Source organism: Berghia stephanieae, chromosome 9, assembly GCF_034508935.2.
Source record: "Berghia stephanieae isolate SIO BIC M18660-M18661 chromosome 9, UCSD_Bste_1.3, whole genome shotgun sequence".
Classification (NCBI taxonomy): Eukaryota; Metazoa; Mollusca; class Gastropoda; order Nudibranchia; family Aeolidiidae; genus Berghia; species Berghia stephanieae.
The window spans coordinates 32547962-32570461 of record NC_088368.1 but is presented as its reverse complement, the minus strand read 5'-3'; the positions used below and the strand labels follow the sequence as shown (position 1 = coordinate 32570461).

The window sequence follows — 22500 nt, the reverse complement described above, 5'->3', positions numbered from 1 at the left end:
AACAGTGTGTTACTGATGCTTGGATTTGGTGGGAGGAATGTGCATCTGAGGTCTTCAAGAGGTTGACTTTCAAGCAAGGGGTGTGTTACTGTTTCATTGGAATGTTGGCATAAGGGACAAGAAGGGGATTCTTTATGACCTTGGGAAAGGCATTATTTACAGTCTCTTCTTTTTGCACAGCAGTGATTGGATAGACTGATTTGCTGATTTGGCGGAAAGTACCTTGCTATGGACTAAGGTTCTATCCAAAGGGGAACAAGCAATAGTTACCGAGTGTATACCACTGCATACACCTAGTTAAATTTCATAATTAACTTATATGACTCCGAAATACCACTGCATTAATCGGGTTATAACCGCAGGCCCAAGGCACTTTGACTAAGAGAGCAGGAGAGGCGATGCGAATTGGGGATAATTGGGAAAAAATGGTTTTATAATTATCACTGCTCTATTGGTATCCAACTGACATTTTCTTCTATTATTGATTTGATTCCCCAACAACAACAAAAATGTTTTCTCTGTCTTTCCAGGGCAAAGAACCAAAAAGGCAGACAATCAGAGATGTCTTGTTTGGAAACAGCCCATCTGAGGTGAGTTTCAGGAATAAACAAACTATAATGAACGTTTTGATAAACCCTTGCTAATCCGTATATTGCCATTAAAACAACAAACAAACAAAAACAACTTCCACCCCCAACCCCCACCCCCAAAACATATTTTTAAAGAAAGTTTTTGATGCAAAGCGTTTTCTTCATTAATCAAGATGACCCTAACGTGACAACAAGTCTAAAACACACTATTTCTAAGAAGATTTCTCCGGTTTTGTACTTTTTGACAAGTTGGGAAAGGGGGGGGGGGGGGGGGGGGGGGAGGGTGGTTATCATAATCTATAAAAAATTGTTTTGTCTCTATGCAGCCTTATATTACTGCATAGTTGTCACGTATGCACATGTAGCTGGTCCTGATTTTTTGGGGCCAAAGTCGGATTTTCTCCCCCTTGTTCAGATTTTAAACTACAATTTTAATGGAAATTTGATTATATTATTATTGTTGTTTTACTCTGAATTGGCTGTTTGGTCAAATTGAACTGTACTATACCTATACCTATTCTAAAGTATTTTCAAGTAATTGTTCATATAAACAAGGGAGGAAATCGTGCATTTTGATACAACCATTTCAAATTGCAAAATGAATAGCAGGCGCCAATATCGTCATGTGAATGACGTCATGTAAAGGTTTTGAGTTTGAGACCTTTTAACACCTTAGTCGATCGATATCTGAGTAAACATTATTTGGTCAAAATGGAAAGAGAGTGCTATGTGACCAAGCCAATCTGGTAATACTATGCCGGGGTCGACTGATTGCCTCAACTTTCATTTCACTTGTAGAGCAAGTTAACGATTACATTCCCAACCAACGACGATTGACGAACGACGCATAGTTGAGTCCTTGGAAAAGGCTCTTTACTCACATTCTCTCACCGTACTCAGGTGTAAAATGAATACCTGGCAGCGTTGTTTGTCTCTGTCCGAAAAAAATAATAATATCGCGTCATGTCTTGTCTTAAATGTAAATCTTTGCTGTTGACCAGGGACCCCTTGTAAAGCGCTTTGAGCACGTTTAGTGGATATTGCGCTGTATAAAAGCTCAATTAAAAAAAAAAACGAAAATCTGTCCTCAGAGTCTAAGGACAGATCATCGTTTTCTTTCACCTCCTTCGTCGATTGCTGTAGGTTGAGGATGTACTCGTTATCTTGTAATTATTGTCTAGCCCACCACGATATTAATACTATAGATAGTATGCAGATGACGTCACTCAGGCCTTTGTTATTGTTTTTGCCATCCGCGTTTGTGAGTTGTTCTCACTAAACTGTATTAACCAGACTATAAAAGTTCATGGTTACACAGAGTTTGTGTGTTGGTCCGTTATCCTTCCGGATGGCAATGTTGTGAACTCCTTGGCCAAGAGCATTCTATCTATAGTTGCTGTTTGCTTGGCTAGGAAACTCACAACATTGCCACCCGGAAAAATAACGGACGAACACACAAAACTATCTGTAACCTTGAACGTCTATAAATTTGGTTAATACAGTTCAGTGAGAACTACTCATAAACATGGATGGAAAAGAACAATAACAAAGACCTGTGTGACGCTTACTTCATTCTATCTATATCAATGTGATAAAGTTTATTTTTGCCGGAGTGCAATAACAGACCTACCTAGTTAAAAGAGACCCATGGATAAGTTGCAATACTATATAACATTATGTTTGATTTTCATAATACCATACTATGGAAAAACACGTATCTAAAATTTTTGCCCCCAAAAAAAGAAACCATCCTTTCAATACCAATCGAATAAAATGACTCCCATCTTGGCAAAAAATTCTCAAACTTAGGCAAAGTCCCAGGTTTGTGATTTTTTTCTAAGATGAGGGTCATTTTAATCGGTCGATATTGGAAGGACGAGTTTTCTGACCAAAATTTTAGCTACGTGTTTTTTCCAGATTACACCAACAAAGTTTTTCGGTATGCATTGCTAAGTACAAAGAAAACAATGACTGCCTGTTATTGTGTGTCAGCCATAATGATAATGGATCCAGTGCTGATTGGCTTATCTGTACTCTCTACTATAGATATATTGAGTGGCGTGGCATGCTTACAGTATAAGGTGGTGCCAGAATCAGAAGAAATTGACTTAAAACATGCTATATTTGTAAAAACAAAAGAAAGAAAAACAAATTAAAGAAAAGACTTACTCAAATAATTAAGTGGCGGCATATATACCATTTCTCAGTTAATTATATTTTTAAAATGCTGTAATACATTTTTGAAAGATGGAGTGGTGCCAGGCACCAAATCAACGAATATAGCCACGCCCCTGGATATATTCAATAAATATAGATCGAATATGTAGTTCAAACGTTCACCTCTTCTGGTGTGCTAAACAATCATATATAGTTACATTTAAATACACCACGATAACCGATGTGTTGCCTAACCCTAACCCCTTATGATGTTTCAATGTTGGACTGTAGTTTTAAAAAAATTAACCTTTTTCTCGTGACGGCTAGCTGCAACAACAATCTATGACTATCAACTTGTTTGGGTTTTTGTTTCTGTTTTAGTTGTTTGTTTTATTTTGTTGTTGTTGTTTGCTTTTTTTTTGTTTTTTTTTTTTTTTTTTGTTTTTTTTTGTTTGTTGTTGTTTGTTGTGTGTGTGTTGTTGTTGTTGTTGTTGTTGTTGTTGTGTGTGTGTGTGTGCTGTGTGTGTGTTGTTTTGTTGTGTATTGTGTTGTTTGGGGGGGGGGGGGGTTGTCTTGTTTTTTTGGTTGAGTATTCGCTTTACAATCTAATGAGTGTTTTTAACTCTCTCCCTACTAGCCATTTCAAGGATTTTCGCCAAAACTTCACACCCAACTAACACAAAATATATTTTTATCACTCAAACACAACAGCAGTAACGTTCTTGCATACATTAGTTTTTCAGCAAACATGCTCTACAACACACTGTTCATTTTCTTTACATTTAATGATGTACAGAAGAAATTTGAATAAGAAAGAAATATTGATTGTATCGTAACGAATGTGACGATTTTTCTATAGTTGGTAAGGAGAGGGTTTAAAAAGTTATGTTACCATTCCACGTATTTAAACAATTGGGTTGTGAGATCTAGGGAAACTGTTAGTTTGGGACAGACTCGCGTCCCTTACAAAAAGATAGCAAACAGCTGTTGCTATCCTTTTAAGGCTTAAAAAAAAAAAAAAAAAAAAAAAAAAAAAAAAACAAAAAAAAAAACAGGGATAAGCTCCGGATCCTTGTTTTTACGACTCTGGGGGATTCTACTACTTCCTTTTTATCTATATATCTACCTACCTACCTACCTATCTATCTATCTATCTTTATTTATATATATATATATTAATCTATTACATTATCTATCATCTATTGTCTGTTGTTTTCTATCTATTATCATCTATCTATCTATTATCTATCTATCTATCTATCTATCTATCTTTTATCTATCTATCTATCTATCCTATCTATCTATCTTATCTATTATTTTTATTATTATTATTTCTTTTATTTCTTCTCTTCTTCTTCTTCTTTTTCTCTTTTCTTCTTCTTCTTTTCTTCTTCTTCTTCTTTCTTCTTCTTTTCTTATTATTATTATTTATTATTATTATTATTATTATTATTATATTATTATTATTATTATTATTATTATTATTTATTATTATTATTTATTATTATTATTATTATTATTATTATTATTATTATTATATTATTATTATTATTATTGAAAATAAAAATTATTCACTGGAAATCATTTTGTTATTTCATTTTTCTCTGATGGTTCAGTGAGTCCTTGGGGTAGGTTCTTTACTCATATTCCCTCACAGTATCCAGGTATGAAATGAGTATTTGACCGTTAACAGCGTTGTCTCTGTCGGAAATAAAAATCTAATATCGCCTAACAGTAACAGGAGTCATGTCTCGTCCTATATGTTAGGTGTTGTTGTTGGTCGGGGCCCCAAGTGTAAAGCGCTTTGAAACCAAAGCTAGAGGTGCCTAAATGAGCCAATAAAATGGAGATAAAAAAATAAAGTGAGTAGATGTGACTCATATATAAGGGAAAAACACAAAATCGAATTTGTGTTGTTCCCTTATATATGAGTCACATCTACTCACTTTATTTTTTTTTTATCTCCAAAGCGCTTTGAGCATGTTTAGTGGATATTGCTCTATATAAATGTTCAAGTCTAATATTAAATTTTGAATATTTAACGTTACAGCTATCCCTCCCTCCCCCCCCCCCCCCCCCATTACGCCGACCCTCCAGATCGTTTCCGACTTTAAAAAATTAACTACGCTCTGAGTTAACGTTTGTTCCATATACTTAATTAATTGAAGTCGATCTTCAAAACATTGTCGCCAAATACAAGCCTATACGAGAATTTTTAAAAGCCGACACTTAAAACTATGAACCTAAGAGCCGTCCACCAGTCTATTTGAAATCTTTACACCCCTTTTATTCCGCTCGATCGAATACATTCAAAAAGATCAATCACTCTTGCAGATCAATAAAAATTATTGGGTGATTGAATCAATCGATTGATTGGCTGACTGGCCGAAGCCATCGATGAGTCTCTACTCTTTATAACGATAAACAGTTTGCATGCCGCGTGATCCCTATCCTGACAATAGGTGTTTTTTTTTTCTTTATTTTGGCTAGAAAAAAAATAATCAACATCTTTTACTTCATGTTTCAATGAATTTAGATACCTGCCGAATTGTCAATACGCAAAATTTAACAGGTGTCAGGATTGAGAATTTTTAAAAATTGGGGTTGTTTTAGTCTGTTGATGCATGGAGTAGATTTTTTTTTAAATTTTCAGGTCAAAACGATAGAAAGTGCTTTGTCGTTGTGAGGCCATCCCACCACTAATCCGACCTGCCAACTTAAACTTAAAATTTTAAGTTTTACGAGTATAGAGCTTTATTCCTTTAAATAAAAGACATCCATTTTTAAATAATAATATAGTAAAAAAGCAATTTTTCTCATCCCATATTTGCGTCAGTTTATGTTAACTGTCACATTTTGAAACCAAGCGACCCAATTAATTTAAAAAAAAAAAAAAAAAAAAAAAAAAAAAAAAATTAAAAAAAATTAAAATATATATTATATATTATATATATATTGGAGAGAAAGGGGGGGGGTGAATGCTTATAATTTTATTGAGAATAAACTTGCACTCGTAACTGAAGAGAACTACGCTCCTTCGAAATGTCTCAGCGAACCATAACGATCGAAGGTATTTCTTGAAGTAAAACACTCACTTGCTCAATCCACCAGATCAATCGGCCATCGTGCAGACAAAACTATGTGAAATCTCAAGCGTTTATAGAAGGAACGAAATTGACGTCACTCAGCTCTTTGTTATCATTTTTTTTAGACAGCCTGTCAGTGATTAGGTCTAACTAAATTATATCAATCAGACTATAACCGCTAAAGGCAGAGCTGCCTACCTGAAATGTTAAAAATGTGTGGTTTCTAAGGGGGAAAAACAAGGAAAAAAAAACACTTTAAATAGCTTAAGAAATAAACAATTTGCTCTCAGCATGGTCCAAAAGTGCTCAAAACTCCTAAATATATCTTCTAAGAAGCTAGGCTTTCCTTTTCAACATGATTCTGTAGCTGAGCCAAAAAAAATCGTTGCAGGTCTGATACCCCAATTCCATGTGGGCTCATTGTTGTAATGGAAATCTCAAAAAATGACACAAAATAGTTATTGTCCATTACAACAGTGTTAAACTAAGCCCATGAGTGGGTTCGGATGTCAGACCTGCATATATTGTGTACAAATCGGTTTTGTGATAAAGAATTTTAAAAATGCATTTTTTTAAATGCCTGACAACTCTTACTTCGGACAAAAAACAAACAACTGGTACCGTCGTAGTTGGTGCCAAAAATTCGTATTTCTACTAAAGGTTCATGATTGTTGGCATGTCTGGGATTAACCACCACCCCCCCCCCCCCTTCCAACCCCCGCCGACAAAACACTTCCCCGGCCAGTTTTTCAAGTGTTTTGAATTCCGTCTCGTCGTCACCGCGATCCGGTAGTGTACCTTTATTTATTATCAGTTATCGTACCTGTCTGTCACCTGTTAACAACGTCGACATTTTACCCTGCAGGTGAAATATTCGATTGAGTGTGTGGCAATTATTGATTTGGGTTGTGTCAATAAGCGATTAGAATTTATTCCTTGTCTTCAATTGGTTTACAAGGTGAGGTGACGGCACAGGGGGGTGGTGGTTGTTGCGATATTAAAAAGATGATATTATTATTATTATTATTATTATTATTATTATTATTATTATTATTATTATTATTATTATTATTAGTAGTAGTAGTAGTAGTAGTAGTAGTAATAATAATAATAATAATAATAATAATAATAATAATAATAATAATAATAATAATAATAATAATAATAATGGGGGAGGGGGGGTGAGTGTTTCGATTTAAAAGATGATGATAATAATAATAATAATAATAATAATAATAATAATAATAATAATAATAATAATAATAATAATATAATAATATAATATAATAATAATAATAATAATGATAATAATAATATAATAATAATAATAATAATAATAATAATAATAATGATAATAATAATAATAATAATAATAATGATAATATAATAATAATAAATAATAATAATAATAATAATAATAATAATAATATAATAATAATAATAATATATAATAAAATAATAATAATATAATAATAATAATAATAATAATAATAATAATAATAATAATAATAATAATAATAATAATAATAATAATAATAATAATAATGATAAACACGAGGGGAGATAAGTTTTGGATATTAATTGTTGAAAGATGTAATTTGTCCATAAGGAAAAATACCCTAATTCAAAGAAATGTAGCAATTTGGAATAATCGAAAGTTTGAGACGATAATTTTTAATTCAATTAATATTTTTAAGAATGCCATTGATAAAGAACTTACCGACTTAAAAGTTTCTTTCTCCGTGTTATTGGATTAATTTTAAGTATGTTGCCACTCTGAACTCAAGTTTAGATTGGATTAATTTAAATTAAATTACTCAATACTATCAAAATAACAAGAAATATTTTGTTTATAAATAGTATGGGCTTGGCTAAGAAGTTTACAACATTGCCATCCGGAAGTATAACGGACCAACACACAAAATTGTGTGTAACCATGATCGCTTATAGTCTGGTTAATACAGTTTAGTGAGTATTGCTCATAAATGCGGATGGCAAAAACAAAAACAAAACCAAAAAACAAACTATAACAAAGACCTGATTGACGTCAACTTTGAACTATCAATATAATTTTGATAAACTGTATCTAGATATGCATAAAAGTTACACAGAGCATTTATAGTTTTTATCGATACGATATGATGATGATGATGATGATGATGATGATGATGATGATGATGATGATGATGATGATGATGATGATGATGATAATAATAATAATAATAATAATAATAATAATAATAATAATAATTGTCCCAAGATCTACGGGTACATGCATGCAGGTCTGACATCCGAACGCAATTATGGCCCTTGTTTAACATTGTTGTAATGGACAATATTTTGCGTCGTATTTTGAGATTTTTTATTTTTTTAGATTTATTTATTTATTTATTTATTTATTTATTTATTTATTTATTTATTTATTTATTTATTATTTGTTTGTTTGTTTGTTTGTTTATTTTTGGCCTTTATTGTTTTCAAACCAAAAGGGTAATTCTACAACTGGGTAGTCATCTAAACTTGAGTTCAGAGTGGCAACATATTTAAAATGAATCCAATAACACGGCGTGCGCAATGTAATGTACGAGTATTTGTATTCATTCTCCATCGCGTAACGAATAGTAGTGAATCCCAAATTTTACATTTTCAGACTTGCCAGCTACTACTTGTGCGGCTATGTGGTCTGGTGGTATGACACTCGCTTTCGGATCGGAAGGTCCTGGGTTCGAGCCTCTTTTTCCTCACATTCTCTCACCGTACTCAGGTGTAAAGAGAGTACCTGGCCGTTAACAGCGTTGTCTTTGTCCGAAAAATTGTAATATCGCCTAACAGGCGTTATGTCCCGTCCTACATGTTAAATGTTGTTGTTGATCAGGGACCCCTTGTAAAGAGCATTGAGCACATTTAGTGGATATTGCGCTATATAAATCTCAATTTTTAAATACATTTTCAGACTTGCCAGCTACTACGAAAAATTCGTAATTTTACGAATTTCTTTTACGATTTTTTGGCTTCAATCGCAGAGCTGTATAAAGGCATGAGATTCAATAAAACTTGTTGAAAATGAAGTTTTGTGCCACGGTTCACAAATTAAGCAATTTGAAGCGTTATCGAACTTGGTAAGGACAGATTTGGTATGCTATGAAGTAAGTCATGGGGCCTTCTATTTTTTTCCACCCCGAAAACTACAAACTTTTACAATATCAAGTAGGCAGGTCTAGATTTGTGGCCGTGAATTCAATCTCTATCACTTAGTTCATCCAGCCATAATTACCACCTTGAGACGGTGGGTCATAATACGTATGAAAAGAGGCTTTCCAAAACTCTGCAACTCCATTTTCTCTATTTTGAGATATTGAGGATTATTTCCCTCAAAGTTCTCGTCCAGTCTCTATTTTATCATGATTAAACTTCAAATTAAAATCAATCTATCAAAATTCTTGTGCCAATGGGAGCGATCTATATATATATATATATATATATATATATATATATATATATATATATATATATAAAATATATATATATATATAAATGTAAATTTTCACTCACATTATTCTTGCCAAGACGATTCGTTTCAGTGTTCCCACCTCATCAGTCGGCATAATCCATTTGTAAGAAATGTCCGTAGAAAACTCCAAACTAACGTTGTTTCGCTGCCTAGTGGTGACTAGTTTTGATGTGTAGTGTGATGTGCTCTCGTGTTTATATTATGAGTGTCTGTGTGTATGTGTGTGTGTGTGTATGTGTGTGTGTGCGTGTAGGTGTGTTGTGTGTTGTGTGTACATGTGTGTATGATATTGTAGTGGAATGTGGTGCGGCGAGGGGGGGGGGTAGGGAAGAGGGGGAGGGAGGGTATAATGGGGTCGGGAGGAAGGGAAAAAAGGGGGGGGGGGGGAGGGAGGAAAGGGGGGGGGGGGAGGGTTATTTGGCCTTTTGCGTTTTGAGCTTGAATTTGTTAGAGTGTCTGCACATTGTCATCAGTTCAGATCTTTTGTTTAAGGTGCTATTGTTTCTGTGGTTGTGTAGTAAAATCTCCAGTTTCTCTGTCAGGCATAAATTGCATTTTCTGGCACCGCATCTGTAGGGGCTGCTTTGCTTGACGACCTCCCAGGTTATTGTTGGTGTTTTTTGTGTGTTTATTTGTTCCCAATAGTGCATTGCTAATTTGGTGCTTTTTGCTTTACTTTCGTGTGTTATGGAGGCTTTGTGGTTGTTGTATCGTGTTTTGAATGGGGGTTCTGTGCTGCCGATGTATTGTGCTGCGGTGTTATCAGTGGTTATGGTAGCTTTGTAGACTATGGCGCTTTTTTTTGGCAGTTTCCTTTAAGAGGGCAATTGTCTTTCTTTCTGCAGTTACAGTTGTCTTTATTTGTATTGGTGTTGTTGGGTTCGGTTATGATTTGTCTGTTGTGGTTGGTGATGATCTGTTTCATGTTTTGTGCACAGCTGTAGCTTATCTTGACGTTGTTTCTGTTGATTATTTTGTGCAGACGGTGGTTCTTCGGGAAGTGCTTATCGATGAGTGCAAGGAACTGCTTGCCGATATTTGTAGTGATTGCGTTGTTGAACGGCGGGTTGAACCATATTATATTCCTTTTTCTGTTTTGTTTTGGTGTTGTGGCGTGTGTTAAATTTTTGTATTTCAGTGTTGAGGTGTGTCCGCTCTGTTTGAGTGCCATTTCGTAGTCTTGTTTTGTTTCGTTGAATATGCTTTCATTTGAGGAGAGGTTGTTTAGCCGTTGTTCTATCATGGTGGGTATTTGTTTTATTATCGTAGGTGGGTGGTTGGAGTGTTTGTGGACGTACAAAGGGGCGCTGTTGGGTTTCTTGTATGGTCTATACGTGTTAGTTTTGAGGCAGAGGGTTGTGTCCAGGAAATCGACTTGGTGTAGGTTACTTTCTAGTGTGATTTTGAGGTCTAGATCTTTGAATAATTTTATGAGTTTTTTCTTCATTCTTTCAATGTTGGATTTTGATGTTGTGGTGTGTGTTCCTAGTCCGTCGTCCCTGTAGAGGCCGAAGTTTATGTTAGGCAGTTGGTTCTTGATCTGGTGTGTGATGTAGAGGCCTACTAGTTCGCACACTTCTGCTCCGTCGTATGCACCCATGGTGACGTCAAATTGGCCTTTTTTCTTGGTCCAGATTTCTCCATTGTGGAAGAGGAGCGACCGCCTTGCGTGTTTGATTATGTTTATGGTATTTTGGTCGATGTCGGTGTGCTCTGTTGCGAATGTGATGGCTCAGTGGAATGTTTTTTTTTTGTAGGTTGCGTTTGTTGGTGAGAGTTTTAAACCATTTGATGACTGCTTGTGTGTTTGTCCATTGTTGTATGTTTGTGTTTTTTCTGATTGTGTTGTTGATTTCTTGGAGGTAGTGCTTGCTTATAATACCTATTTCTGATTTGGCTGGGTTTATTAATCTGCATGATGGGTTGTTGTTGAAGTCTGTTTTGTGGTCTTTTAGTGTTATAAAAGCCTCGTTGGGTGCGATACATTCTATCCTCTCCGCCAAGTCGAGCTTGGTTGCAATCTGTTTTGCTTCCAAGTCGATGTTGTGTTTGGCGTTTGCGGGGGCTTTTTTGTAGTGTTGAGTGATGCTGTTTCGGATGAGTTTGTTGTAGGTGTTGGTGTCGAGCTCGTAGATGTTGTTTGTCTTGTCTGCTGGTATGAACAGGTTTTTTGATCTCTTGATTTCTTTCACGTCTTTGGCGAGGGTGCTTTGTAATTTGGAGTTGGTTTTTTTTGAAGTTAATGGTAGGAATTAGGTCGAATAAGTCATATTCGAAAGCATTTAGGTCTTTGTGGGGAGGTGGGTAGTTTGCTGTGTTGAATCCGAAATTTTCCCTTGTTGTTGGGTCGTCATTTTCCTCGTTTTTTTCGAAGTGGAACACCTTCCATCTTAGGCGTCTCAGGAAGTGTTCCATTTTGTTTAATAGCTCTTTGAGGTAAGTGTATTTGTTTGGGTTGGGGACGTTTTTCATGGAGTAGTCTACGGTTTTTTTCTTCAATGTTGTCATGTTGAGAGTGGTGTGTTTGCTACTGGTACCGAGAGTGCTCAACTGTTTGGAGCTTGGTATTTATGAGTGTTGGTGGGTACTTGTAGGTACGAAAGTGCTCGATAATGGTGGTTAGAGCTAATATATAAATGTAAATTTTCACTCACATTATTCTTGCCAAGACGATTCGTTTCAGTGTTCCCACCTCATCAGTCGGCATAATCCATTTGTAAGAAATGTCCGTAGAAAACTCCAAACTAACGTTGTTTCGCTGCCTAGTGGTGACTAGTTTTGATGTGTAGTGTGATGTGCTCTCGTGTTTATATTATGAGTGTCTGTGTGTATGTGTGTGTGTGTGTATGTGTGTGTGTGCGTGTAGGTGTGTTGTGTGTTGTGTGTACATGTGTGTATGATATTGTAGTGGAATGTGGTGCGGCGAGGGGGGGGGGTAGGGAAGAGGGGGAGGGAGGGTATAATGGGGTCGGGAGGAAGGGAAAAAGGGGGGGAGAGGAAAGGGGGGGGGGGAAGGAAAGGGGGGGGGGGAGGGTTATTTGGCCTTTTGCGTTTTGAGCTTGAATTTGTTAGAGTGTCTGCACATTGTCATCAGTTCAGATCTTTTGTTTAAGGTGCTATTGTTTCTGTGGTTGTGTAGTAAAATCTCCAGTTTCTCTGTCAGGCATAAATTGCATTTTCTGGCACCGCATCTGTAGGGGCTGCTTTGCTTGACGACCTCCCAGGTTATTGTTGGTGTTTTTTGTGTGTTTATTTGTTCCCAATAGTGCATTGCTAATTTGGTGCTTTTTGCTTTACTTTCGTGTGTTATGGAGGCTTTGTGGTTGTTGTATCGTGTTTTGAATGGGGGTTCTGTGCTGCCGATGTATTGTGCTGCGGTGTTATCAGTGGTTATGGTAGCTTTGTAGACTATGGCGCTTTTTTGGCAGTTTCCTTTAAGAGGGCAATTGTCTTTCTTTCTGCAGTTACAGTTGTCTTTATTTGTATTGGTGTTGTTGGGTTCGGTTATGATTTGTCTGTTGTGGTTGGTGATGATCTGTTTCATGTTTTGTGCACAGCTGTAGCTTATCTTGACGTTGTTTCTGTTGATTATTTTGTGCAGACGGTGGTTCTTCGGGAAGTGCTTATCGATGAGTGCAAGGAACTGCTTGCCGATATTTGTAGTGATTGCGTTGTTGAACGGCGGGTTGAACCATATTATATTCCTTTTTCTGTTTTGTTTTGGTGTTGTGGCGTGTGTTAAATTTTTGTATTTCAGTGTTGAGGTGTGTCCGCTCTGTTTGAGTGCCATTTCGTAGTCTTGTTTTGTTTCGTTGAATATGCTTTCATTTGAGGAGAGGTTGTTTAGCCGTTGTTCTATCATGGTGGGTATTTGTTTTATTATCGTAGGTGGGTGGTTGGAGTGTTTGTGGACGTACAAAGGGGCGCTGTTGGGTTTCTTGTATGGTCTATACGTGTTAGTTTTGAGGCAGAGGGTTGTGTCCAGGAAATCGACTTGGTGTAGGTTACTTTCTAGTGTGATTTTGAGGTCGAGATCTTTGAATAATTTTATGAGTTTTTTCTTCATTCTTTCAATGTTGGATTTTGATGTTGTGGTGTGTGTTCCTAGTCCGTCGTCCCTGTAGAGGCCGAAGTTTATGTTAGGCAGTTGGTTCTTGATCTGGTGTGTGATGTAGAGGCCTACTAGTTCGCACACTTCTGCTCCGTCGTATGCACCCATGGTGACGTCAAATTGGCCTTTTTTCTTGGTCCAGATTTCTCCATTGTGGAAGAGGAGCGACCGACTTGCGTGTTTGATTATGTTTATGGTATTTTGGTCGATGTCGGTGTGCTCTGTTGCGAATGTGATGGCTCTGGTGAATGTTTTTTCTGTTATACTGGCGTAAAAATCAGAGATATCAAGCTGTATGAATTGTAGGTTGCGTTTGTTGGTGAGAGTTTTAAACCATTTGATGACTGCTTGTGTGTTTGTCCATTGTTGTATGTTTGTGTTTTTTCTGATTGTGTTGTTGATTTCTTGGAGGTAGTGCTTGCTTATAATACCTATTTCTGATTTGGCTGGGTTTATTAATCTGCATGATGGGTTGTTGTTGAAGTCTGTTTTGTGGTCTTTTAGTGTTATAAAAGCCTCGTTGGGTGCGGTACATTCTATCCTCTCCGCCAAGTCGAGCTTGGTTGCAATCTGTTTTGCTTCCAAGTCGATGTTGTGTTTGGCGTTTGCGGGGGCTTTTTTGTAGTGTTGAGTGATGCTGTTTCGGATGAGTTTGTTGTAGGTGTTGGTGTCGAGCTCGTAGATGTTGTTTGTCTTGTCTGCTGGTATGACAAGACAAACAACATCTACGAGCTCGACACCAACACCTACAACAAACTCATCCGAAACAGCATCACTCAACACTACAAAAAAGCCCCCGCAAACGCCAAACACAACATCGACTTGGAAGCAAAACAGATTGCAACCAAGCTCGACTTGGCGGAGAGGATAGAATGTACCGCACCCAACGAGGCTTTTATAACACTAAAAGACCACAAAACAGACTTCAACAACAACCCATCATGCAGATTAATAAACCCAGCCAAATCAGAAATAGGTATTATAAGCAAGCACTACCTCCAAGAAATCAACAACACAATCAGAAAAAACACAAACATACAACAATGGACAAACACACAAGCAGTCATCAAATGGTTTAAAACTCTCACCAACAAACGCAACCTACAATTCATACAGCTTGATATCTCTGATTTTTACGCCAGTATAACAGAAAAAACATTCACCAGAGCCATCACATTCGCAACAGAGCACACCGACATCGACCAAAATACCATAAACATAATCAAACACGCAAGTCGGTCGCTCCTCTTCCACAATGGAGAAATCTGGACCAAGAAAAAAGGCCAATTTGACGTCACCATGGGTGCATACGACGGAGCAGAAGTGTGCGAACTAGTAGGCCTCTACATCACACACCAGATCAAGAACCAACTGCCTAACATAAACTTCGGCCTCTACAGGGACGACGGACTAGGAACACACACCACAACATCAAAATCCAACATTGAAAGAATGAAGAAAAAACTCATAAAATTATTCAAAGATCTTGACCTCAAAATCACACTAGAAAGTAACCTACACCAAGTCGATTTCCTGGACACAACCCTCTGCCTCAAAACTAACACGTATAGACCATACAAGAAACCCAACAGCGCCCCTTTGTACGTCCACAAACACTCCAACCACCCACCTACGATAATAAAACAAATACCCACCATGATAGAACAACGGCTAAACAACCTCTCCTCAAATGAAAGCATATTCAACGAAACAAAACAAGACTACGAAATGGCACTCAAACAGAGCGGACACACCTCAACACTGAAATACAAAAATTTAACACACGCCACAACACCAAAACAAAACAGAAAAAGGAATATAATATGGTTCAACCCGCCGTTCAACAACGCAATCACTACAAATATCGGCAAGCAGTTCCTTGCACTCATCGATAAGCACTTCCCGAAGAACCACCGTCTGCACAAAATAATCAACAGAAACAACGTCAAGATAAGCTACAGCTGTGCACAAAACATGAAACAGATCATCACCAACCACAACAGACAAATCATAACCGAACCCAACAACACCAATACAAATAAAGACAACTGTAACTGCAGAAAGAAAGACAATTGCCCTCTTAAAGGAAACTGCCAAAAAAGCGCCATAGTCTACAAAGCTACCATAACCACTGATAACACCGCAGCACAATACATCGGCAGCACAGAACCCCCATTCAAAACACGATACAACAACCACAAAGCCTCCATAACACACGAAAGTAAAGCAAAAAGCACCAAATTAGCAATGCACTATTGGGAACAATAAACACACAAAAAACACCAACAATAACCTGGGAGGTCGTCAAGCAAAGCAGCCCCTACAGATGCGGTGCCAGAAAATGCAATTTATGCCTGACAGAGAAACTGGAGATTTTACTACACAACCACAGAAACAATAGCACCTTAAACAAAAGATCTGAACTGATGACAATGTGCAGACACTCTAACAAATTCAAGCTCAAAACGCAAAAGGCCAAATAACCCTCCCCCCCCCCCTTTCCTTCCCCCCCCCCTTTCCTCCCCCCCCCCCCCTCCCCCCCCCCCCCCCTTTTTCCCTTCCTCCCGACCCCATTATACCCTCCCTCCCCTCTTCCCTACCCCCCCCCCCGCCGCACCACATTCCACTACAATATCATACACACATGTACACACAACACACAACACACCTACACGCACACACACACATACACACACACACACACACATACACACAGACACTCATAATATAAACACGAGAGCACATCACACTACACATCAAAACTAGTCACCACTAGGCAGCGAAACAACGTTAGTTTGGAGTTTTCTACGGACATTTCTTACAAATGGATTATGCCGACTGATGAGGTGGGAACACTGAAACGAATCGTCTTGGCAAGAATAATGTGAGTGAAAATTTACATTTATATATTAGCTCTAACCACCATTATCGAGCACTTTCGTACCTACAAGTACCCACCAACACTCATAAATATATATATATATATATATATATATATATATATATATATATATATATATATATATATATATATATATATATATATATATATATATATATATATATATATATGTTTTCGTCCAACCGAGTCATCGATCACATGAGATGTTGCAGTCAAAGGATTGGATATTTCTTAATAAACGTAAACACGCTGCTTTCTTTATGAAAGTTGTAAACATACACGTGTGTCAAGCTGAACAAAATGACCAATAATTGTGATATTGGATAGTTCGAATACTGTGAATACTTTTCACTATGTGGGTCACTTTAAGCACATTTTGCAATGTGACCAATGACCCAGAGCACATGTAAAGGTAATAGAGATCGCTCCCATGGAAACTTAAAATAAATTTTACGTTTCAATTTAGCTCACGGTTGGAAAATCTCAAAAAGTACAAAAATCGACTTAACTATCTAGTTTTGGAAAACCAGCTTTCATATAAAATTGTCTCTGAATACAATTATCAACATCTGAAACCGCCGACATGACACCGTTGTCTTTGGGGGACAGCGTGGCTTTGTGGTTTGGACTTTGCTTCGTGCCCAAAAAGGTACCGAGTTTGAATACCCGCTGGGTTGTGCGGCCTTGAGCAAGTCACCTCGTCCTAGCTCAGTGGGTTATACCAGTTTTCCATTGGAACATACCCTGAAGACAGATTACCCCTATGGGATGGGGGGGGGGGGGGGGGGGGGGAGTGAATTTGAATTTGCTTAAACGGGATTCACTTTATTTATTTTGGTAAATTTGTTGATATCATGGCAAAAAGCTAAAAATGAAAACAGTGCCAGACTAGTCAGAAAGAAGTACATGACGACTGGGGATCGAACCTCTGACCTCCCGAAAGGTTCTGAGTTCGATCTCAGCTGATTCTGATGGACGATTTAAAAATAAAAATTCTTTCTACTTTGTCATAAATACCTTTTCAGATTAATTTTCTTACACCAATGCCTGCGTCCAAATTTCACTCTAGATGTAATGTTGAGTTATAATTAGGATAGAAACGGAAATCCTCCTTCAGAAGATCAGCAAGGCATAATGAAAACAATAAGGTTATTGATAATAAGGATAGAATGTGTGCAAGGCCTGGCAGAAATATATCGATATTGATTTACCTCTTTATTTGCGGGGTTGGAATTTAATCCTACTTTACATTAATCATTTGTTTTTTCATGCCTTTTCTCCCGAAGTCAACAATGAAGGCAATGCGACTAAGGATTCTAAGTAAAGCCTCAATGGCACTGCTGTTACTGCTCGCTTTGGTGAAAATGGTTAGGCTTGTGACATAATCAGAAAAAAAGAAATACTGGAAAAAGTTATGGGGTGTGAAATCAAATCTGTTTCGCCAAGAGAGGGTTAACGTGGCAATATTGCTTTAATCTGACTCAACAACATTTTGGCCAGAAGACGTTTACTGCACATTTCGATAGATTAGGATCGCGTCCTGATTGTCAAAATGTCTTAAGCCAGAAAGTTCTAAGGAGTTTAAAAGAAGTCTCATGTTTAGAAAAAAAAATGACGAGTTGGGTTTTATTATAAATCGATCAATGTGTATGAAATAAAACGTTTTAGGCCAAAATGTAAAAATGTGTTTTGGCATTTTCCTGTCGAATAATACTTAATACTTAATACTCGTGATAATAGCGACAGGTTGCAAGCAATGCCAGCATTGAATGTGTTGTCATTTAATCCTTATCACTGTCCAATGATCCTGGGGTTACAGCAAGAGGAGGGAGGGAGGAATAAAACATTCTACTGTGCTCATAATATTACTGTGTTGTTTTCATTCCCCACTATAGTTTTAGGACCACAATTTGATTATTTCAGAGGATAATATCATCTTCAAAATGCTGAGACAGACACCGAATTATATGGTTTGTTTGACCCAGTTAAAATAAATTATTGTGACCAAGGTGCACTCGTAAGCAGGTCTGATAACCGGGCACAATAATGGGCTTGATTTGACATTGATGTAATGGAGTGTATGTTTCGTTGATTTGAGGGCATTTCCATTGCAACAGTGGGCTCATTACAATTTGGGTTATCAGACCTGCAGATGATTACACGTCAACTGTGACCCATCGCCTCAAAACAGTATCATGTGGGGGTGAACCAGATAAAAAAGGGGGATTTTTAACGTTAAAATTTAAACGACCAATAATATAAAATGTTTGTTTTTGTAACTTTGATTATAATAATTTAATACTTTTATAATAATATTGATAGAGCGCCAAGTTCCGCCTAAGGTGTTCGATGGCGCTTTACAATTCATGGGTGATTTGAGAATTTTAAGACAATTAAATTGTGACGACTGTTGATGATTTATCAAGTCATGCTGATACCAATGAAATATGAAGAAAGTGATTTTGAAATATATAGGAAAAGTTCATCTATAATGTTCTGTCTTCAGTCTTGAACAAAAATAAATATAACAGCTTCAAAAAAGAGCAATAAAGACAAAAATACATTACTAAATTCCTGATAGTAATGTATTTATGTCTTTATTGGGTTTTTTAAAGTTGTTGGCTGAAGAAGGGTTTTGAGTCCGAAACGTTCTGTGTTTTGGTATTTTGTTCTGTTTTGAAGCTGTTGTCTTCATTTTTGTTTATTATTTTGTTCACACGCCACAGCTTCTAGCAGTCCAGTATCACTTTGTCTTCAGTCTGGACTTGAAGCGCTCAATAGTATGGGCGCTTCCGATAAATTCTGAGCGAAAAATCCAGACTAAAACTTTAAGAAATTATATTTAATTTTCCTCATTCAAATTTTTTAAAACCCTCTAAAACTCGAATATTTTTATAGCACCATATCCACTAAACTTGCTTAAAGCGCTTTACAACGTGTTAATAGCAACATTTAACATGTAAGACTGTATATGGCGCATGGTTGACGATATTACATTTTTTCAGACAGACAACGCTGTTAACTGCCGATATTCATTGTACACCTGAGTACGGTGAGTACGGTGAGAGAATGTGAGTAAAGAGCCTTTGCCAAGGACTCAACTATGCCCCGTTCTGAGCGGGACTAACCCTGTGCCTTCATGCTGAAAAGCGAATGTCACACCTATAGATAAAATAATAGCCGCACGGCTAAATTCAAGTCTCACAGTAATAATTCATGTCCGTTGTTGATACCTCAATCACCCCCCCCCCCCCAACTCAATAGATAGAACGAAGTTGATGTCACTCAAGTCTTTGTTATCGTTTTGTTTTTGTTTTGTTATGTTTTGTTTTGTTTTGTTTTTGTTTTTTTTGTTTTTTTTTGCCATCCATGTTTATGAGTAATTCTCACTACCTGTATTAATCAGACAATATAGATAGTTCGAAGATGACGTCACTCAGGTCTTGGTTATTGTTTTTTTGCCATCCGCGTTTATGAGTAATGCTCACTGAGCTGTATTAACCAGACTATAAACGTTCATGGATACACACAGTTTTGTGTGTTGATCCGTTATACTTCCGGATGGCAATGTTATGAGCTTCTTAGCCAAGCGCGTACTATCTATATAAACGTTCAAAGTTACTCATACCGTCCTATCTGCCAGCGGATCGGATCGGCTGCTTCGATTATAACCGTAGCCATCGTTAACTTTTGCCTGACACTAGAACCTCTGAGACTTACAGTTTGACGTCATTTTTTAAGGTTTGTGCAGCGTCTAGTGAGTTGTCGTTAGCAGAGCCGTAGCCATCGTTAAGTATAGCCTGACACTGAAACCCAAAAAGACTGGCATTTTGACGTCATTATTTGGTTTTTGCACCGCCTAGTGAGTTGTCGTTAGTAGTGCTCATGGAAACAAGTGGTCCCATTGGTTGAACTATTGAATACAACTAACTCACGATTTGTTTTCTTTTGTGGCCAAAGACTGGCATTTTGACGTCATTTTTTGGTCAGTGTCAGGCTATAAGTTAACGATGGCTACTGTATAACCGGCGTTTCCCACCAAAAAAAAAAAAGGGGGGGGGGGGGGGGGGGGGGGGGGGGGGGAGTCCCGATAGTTCATTTGATAGAGCACTCGCTTCACAACCAAAGGGATCAATATCGATCCCGGGTGATGTCGATATTTTTTTTTCTTACCCCCTGTCCATTCAGTCGTGATTGGAAAAATCCGGTATTTTGAGATAGATTAGAGTCCTATCCAAATGGTAGCAATCAATTACTATTGTCCGTTTCACGCTATAGGAACCGGGTTAACATCCGGCTCCGTGAGCCTAATTAATCTGAAAGATATCTACTTTCACTGTTCTTGTAACATTTTCCAAATTCTCAATTTTTTCTTATATGTACCTAAATGGTGCTGCTCGAAGCTCGAAGCTCGAAGAAATAAATAACAATGTCATCAATTTATTTCCTATAACGTTTGCTTTATTTACAGGTATTCCAAACGTGGAAGGTGCCCGATAGGCTGGTACCTGAAAAGGAATTCAATGTAGAAGGTAAGACACGGGTAAATGAGCACTTTTATGTTGCGCATTTTCAAATAATATTTCAACCAGCAGAATACGCTCATCGTTTCAAATTCAACCTTTTTCATCCCTTTTAGGGCCCGAGTTTCCCAAATAAAATCTGATCATACGACGTGCACATATTTGCAGGTCTGATAACTCAATTCATTATGGGCCCGGTGTTGTAATGGAAATCTTAAAAAATGGCGCAAAGTATTGTCCATTACAACAATGTTAATTTAGGCCCATAGGTGCGTTCAGATGTCAGACCTGTATATATGTACACGTTGGACTCACAGCATTAAATAAATTGAGATTATGGCAGAATGACTTATGTCATTAAAATTTGATTCACAGTCAACAAAATGATATCTGGGCTATCAAGCACTTTTACGTTTAAAATGCCGTATTTCTGATTATTTCAAATGGGAATTCCTTTCTCGGCATCTGGCTTACCCTGCATCCCGCATAATACATACCACTGTGTGGTACATCTCCTATGCACATTATAGAGCCAAGAATATCTTCTTTTTTTTTAAATATCGCGCCAAAGAAAGCATCATTTTATTGATTATCACCATCTTCTTCTTCATCATCATCATCATCATCGTCATCGTCATCATCATCATCATCATCATCATCATCATCATCATCATCATCATCATCATCATCGTCGTCGTCGTCATCATCATCATCATCATTATCATCATTACCATCATTATTATCATCATCATCATCATCATCATCATCATCATCATCATCATCATCATCATCTTCACAACTTCATCACCATCATCATCATCGTCATCAACATCATCATAGATTATCATTATTACCACCACCATCACCAAAATCATCATCATCATCGTCATCATCACCCCCATCACCACCAACACACAACTACTCCCATCATCATTACCATCCATATCTCTAGACGAAGACGCCCTTCGTGCCGTCATCACAGGGAAGAGAGGGAAAGTAGGACAAACCAGGCCTGAGCTCATCAGACAGCAAACCTGTAAGTTCTACGCCCAACTTTAAGTCCTGCAAATCATATTTTTTCCAATTACTTGTCTGGCTAGATCTTTAATTTGTGTAACACGCCTGGCCGGCGATTGTGTTTTCAGTGTTGTGACTTTGTGCTTGTGTTTTTTTGGACTAATTTTTATGCAATAGTTTTGATTTTTATATCGTTGAAAACTCGCATATTTAGTGTATGCGACTGTTTTGTAGATCTATGTCTGTTTGGCTCGGTACGAGTGTGTTTATGGTTTGACAAGTATATTATAAAGAGCTTTGAGCCTTCGGCATTTAGCACTATAAAAGAACACTTTATTATTACTTTATTAGTATTCAAGCCAGTCACCATGAATTCAGTAACAGAATTGCAACTATGCTTTATCAAAGATGAAATAAGACGGACCCCATCCTTAAAATGTTAATCATTCAAAGATTTGTTGCTAAGAACTTTATGTGCTGGACTAGTAGGAATAATAGTAGCAATTAGTGGTAGAAGTAGTAGTAGTTGTTGTTGTGATGGTAGTAGTAGTAGTGGTAAGAGTAGTAGTAGTAGTAGTAGTAGTAGTAGTAGTAGTAGTAGTA

General features: G+C 37.1%; 1 protein-coding gene across 2 annotated transcripts in view; it reads left to right on the top strand.

Moving 5' to 3' along the window:
• Positions 1-22500, top strand: part of LOC144980064 (uncharacterized) — a 46643-nt gene that overhangs the window by 14463 nt on the left and 9680 nt on the right. The window contains exons 3-5 of one of the 2 annotated variants that reach the window (XM_078927548.1): positions 531-590; positions 20829-20889; positions 21833-21916. In XM_078927548.1, coding sequence (XP_078783674.1) covers positions 531-590; positions 20829-20889; positions 21833-21916 — 205 coding nt within the window. Of the gene's footprint in view, positions 1-530; positions 591-18133; positions 18328-20828; positions 20890-21832; positions 21917-22500 lie in introns of those variants that run through there. The other variant, XM_078927549.1, reaches the window with a different exon arrangement.